The sequence below is a fragment of the Orycteropus afer genome, unplaced genomic scaffold (genome assembly GCF_000298275.1).
Source record: "Orycteropus afer afer isolate SDZICR_OR568_19922 unplaced genomic scaffold, OryAfe1.0 scaffold00049, whole genome shotgun sequence".
NCBI lineage: Eukaryota > Metazoa > Chordata > Mammalia > Tubulidentata > Orycteropodidae > Orycteropus > Orycteropus afer.
Window position 1 is genome coordinate 3,857,779 of NW_006921636.1, and position 3,908 is coordinate 3,861,686.

Consider the following 3,908-nt stretch of genomic DNA (forward strand, 5'->3'; position numbering starts at 1 on the left):
TCATCAAAAAGACTGGGCTTACTGGTCTGATAGAGACTGGTGGAACCCCCAGGACTATAGCCTGTAGACACCTTTTAAGCCTGGAACTGAGCTCACCCCTAGGGCTCAAGTTCCAGCCAAACATAGGCTTAGTAAGGTGAACAATAACATCAGGGAAATAACATACTCCTTAGAACAATCAACCTTACGAGATCCAAAGGGCAGCATTTGCCAGGGATAAAGCTCAGAAGGCAGGGATAGGAAAGAAGGACAGGGGAAATGGTAAACAGGGAGAGGAGGTGGGAGGACTGCTGGCGTGTAAACATGGGGAGGAGGTGGGAGGATGGCTGGCACACTGTGAGGATGGCAATCAGCATCACAAAATATGTGTCAGTTGTTGAATGGAAAGCCAGTTTGCTCTGTAAACTTTCACGCAAAGCACAGTCGAAATAAATAAATAACCAAGAAAAACCCAGATTTCAACGTGAGCTAAAGGACGTTTTGATGGAGGTACTTGTGCTTGGAAAGTGTTATTTAGATTTGTAAGGCTAGTTTTGCCCAGATTCCTTCTATCTGTTCATTTTGGGGTTTATTAGGATTTTGTGGTGCAGCTTATGAAAGTGGTCTGTATCAGTTAGAACGTGTTTGACTGCAGTTAATGGAAACCTACCTGGAGCACGTTCTAGGGTTTTGTTTATTTAAGGAGAAGTGTAGACTTGCGTGGTTTCAGGGCTCTGCCTGACACCTGACTCTCTCACTTTCCCCATATGTTTACAGAGTGGCTGCCACAGATCCAGGCGTCACATCTTCACTCCAGCTTGTCCAGAGACAGGAAGTAAGCGGTAGCCAGAGCAGCAAGAGTGAGCTTTCCTGACCGCCTCACTTTCACCCCCTCCCTTTTTAAAAGTGAATCTCTCTTACAGCAGCTTATTCTCTGGCATCTCATTGGCCAGATCAGGGTTATGTGAGCACTGCTAAGTGGCGAGTGAGGCGTGGAAAGCAGTCTAGGATGTTCCGTCTCTACAGAGGAGGACAGGCAAAGGAATCAGTGTTGGTGCTCGTTTATGAAAATTAATCGTCATCATATCCTTTAGTTTCAGCTCCAGAATTTGTATTTGAACATGGCTATCAAACTTACCTACCCACGGAAAGCAACGAAAACCAGACAGCCACTGTCATCTCTCTCCCTGCCAAGTCACGCACCAAAAAGCCAGCAGCCCCACCTGCTCAGAAAAGGCTTACCTGTTGCTATCCAGGTAAGGCAGTGTGAAGTCCGGCTTGTGCAGAGGGGGGTGGCATTTCACTAGGCTTCAGGCTCTTCCTCTCTGATTCCCGACTACTGGACACTGGTCTGGTCCAAGCTGCCAGCCCAGGCTGAAAAGCCCTGCAGCGTCTGAGTCAGCACATCTGATCCCTCCCTGGCTGTCCCTCGTCATCCCGGGTGTGGACTCTAAGACTTTTACAGACATAGGCCTTCAACTGGGACTTGTGAAATTTCGCGGCTGGCCATGCATTTTCCTCCCTGGGCTGTATTTAGGAAGACACCCAGAAAGAGAAAGATAGCTTCCTTTCTTTACTTTTTTTAAATAAGAATTTTTTTATTTTTCTTTTGGAAATAATTTCAGACTTACATAAAAGTTATAAAAATAGTACAGAAAGTTTCTATATACTCATCTAGATTCCCTAACGCTTAATATTTTACCGTATTTGCTTGGTCATTCTTTGCACATATATATATATTTTGTTCAAACCATTAAACAATGAGTTGCAGACATGATGCCCTTTTACTCGTGTATATTTCTTAAAACCAAGGAAATTGTTTTATATAACCATAGTACAATCACCAAATCTGGAAATTAACATTTACACATACTATTACCAAATCTGGAGCCCTGGTGGTACAGAGGTTAAGTGGTTGGCTGCTAACCAAAAGGTCAGTGGTTCACACCCACCAGCCATTCCACGGGAGAAAGATATGGCAGTCTGCTTCCATAAAGATTTCCATCCTTGGAAGCCCTATGAGACAGCTCTACTCTGTCCTTTAGGGTCACTATGAGTTAGAATTAACTTGATGGCAGTGGGTTTTTTATGATCAAATCTGGAGTCCCTGGGTCGAGGAAATGATTAAGTGCTGGGCTACTGACTGAAGATTAGCCGTTCAAGTTCACCCAGAGACACCGCGGAAAAAAGGCCTGGTGATCCACTTCTGAAAAAGCAGCCATTGGAAAACCCCATGGAGCACAGTGGTCCTGTGGCCTCCGTGGAGTAGTCATGGGTCTGAATTGGCTTGATGGCAGCTGCTATCACCAAGTCTACTGACCGAATTTAAACTTCACCAGTTGTTCCACCCATGTCTTTTGTATCAAAAGAGAAACATTTTTTTTTTCCTCTGTAAACCAATTCAGGATTACACATTACATTTCATTATTAGGGGTGTCTCAAAAACCAAACCCACTGCCATCAAGTTGATTCCAGCTCACAGCTACTCTATAGGACGGAGTAGAAGTGCCCCACAGGGTTTCAAAGGCTGTAAATCTTTATGGAAGCAGACTGCCTCATCTCTCTCCCCAGGGCAGCTGCTGGGTTTGAACTGTTAGTTTCCTTTAATCAGGACTGGTTCCTCAGCTTTTATCCTTCTGTGACCTTGACAGTTTTTAAAAGTACAGACCAGTTATTTTGTAGCCTATGCCTATAGTTTGTCTGGTGTTTCCTTGTGATTAGATCTAGTTCATGCAGTTTGGGCAGAAACCACCGAAGTGATGTTACATCCTTGGTGCCTCAGATCAGGAGCCATGAGGTGTCTGTCTGTCCCATTTCTATGATGCTGTGATCACCTGGCTAAGGTGGTTTCTGCCAGATATCTTCACGGTGGAGATTATAGGTGTCCATGGGCCCCTGAAACGATTGTCCTAAGATACTCTTCAAACCTTACACCAAAAATATCCCCTGACATCTTCTTAAAACCAGATACTACTTTAGCTTAACTAGCAAAGAATGCTGCCTTGAGCAGCGTCCTCTTTCAAGGACAGTCTGTAGGGAATGAGATCAACAAGAGCAACGCAAAAGGTTAAATAAGAAGCTTGGGAGGCAGTGAGTGTATGTTAGTGGGGAAGGAACAACTCAGGAAAGGAGGGTGAGAGTGCATGCACAAGGTGGAGAATGTCATCTATGTCATTGAATTGTACCTGGAGAAACGGTTGAATTGCTGTGTATTTTGCTGTGTATATTCCCAATAACAACCACCTCCAAGAAAGTGTATGTCTCCTTTTGTAACTGATCTTTCCTTGCTTTTGTTAGGTTGCCAATTCAAGACTGCTTATGGCATGAAGGACATGGAGCGGCATTTAAAAATTCACACAGGTGAGTAACATCTGTTTAGCACATGTACCCTCAACACTTGCTCTGTGCTGGCAGCTGGAGAGCCACAAAAGTCAGGTGCATTACCGGATGCAGAACCTCGCAGGTTCAGATAACAATGAACTAGAACTAAGAGGCTCAATTTTACACATTACTTTGGCAGAAAATGTTTAAAGCAATAAAAGCCAGGACTGGAGAGGATGTGAGTAAACATGGCTTGTGGAAATGGGAACTGTTACAGCTGTTTTGAAAAGTGATTTGGCAAAATTAATTGCAGTGTGAATGCACATCTTCTTCTCATTTTGAAGAGATATTCCTAGAAAAATAAATGTACCTGAGTTATGTAAGACTGGGAAAGAGGGGAGGAAGGGGGAAGAAAGTCCCTTTTCCTCTATTACTGGCTGCAGTGAGCTTGTGTGATTTTGATAATTGTGAAGGGGTTTGTAATAAATAAATACAGATACTCCTCTATGTTCTGATTACTTGGTGTCACTCTGACAGGAATATACCACAGATGGGATGCTTAAACAAACAGGAGTTTATTCTTACAATTTGGAGGCTTTAAGTCCAAG

General features: G+C 43.7%; 1 protein-coding gene across 1 annotated transcript in view; it reads left to right on the plus strand.

Moving 5' to 3' along the window:
• LOC103194884 (zinc finger protein 64) overlaps window positions 1-3,908 on the plus strand; it is a 53,613-nt gene that overhangs the window by 35,545 nt on the left and 14,160 nt on the right. The window contains exons 3-4 of the mRNA XM_007938305.2: window positions 1,074-1,235; window positions 3,277-3,339. Coding sequence (XP_007936496.1) covers window positions 1,074-1,235; window positions 3,277-3,339 — 225 coding nt within the window. The remainder of the gene's footprint in view (window positions 1-1,073; window positions 1,236-3,276; window positions 3,340-3,908) is intronic.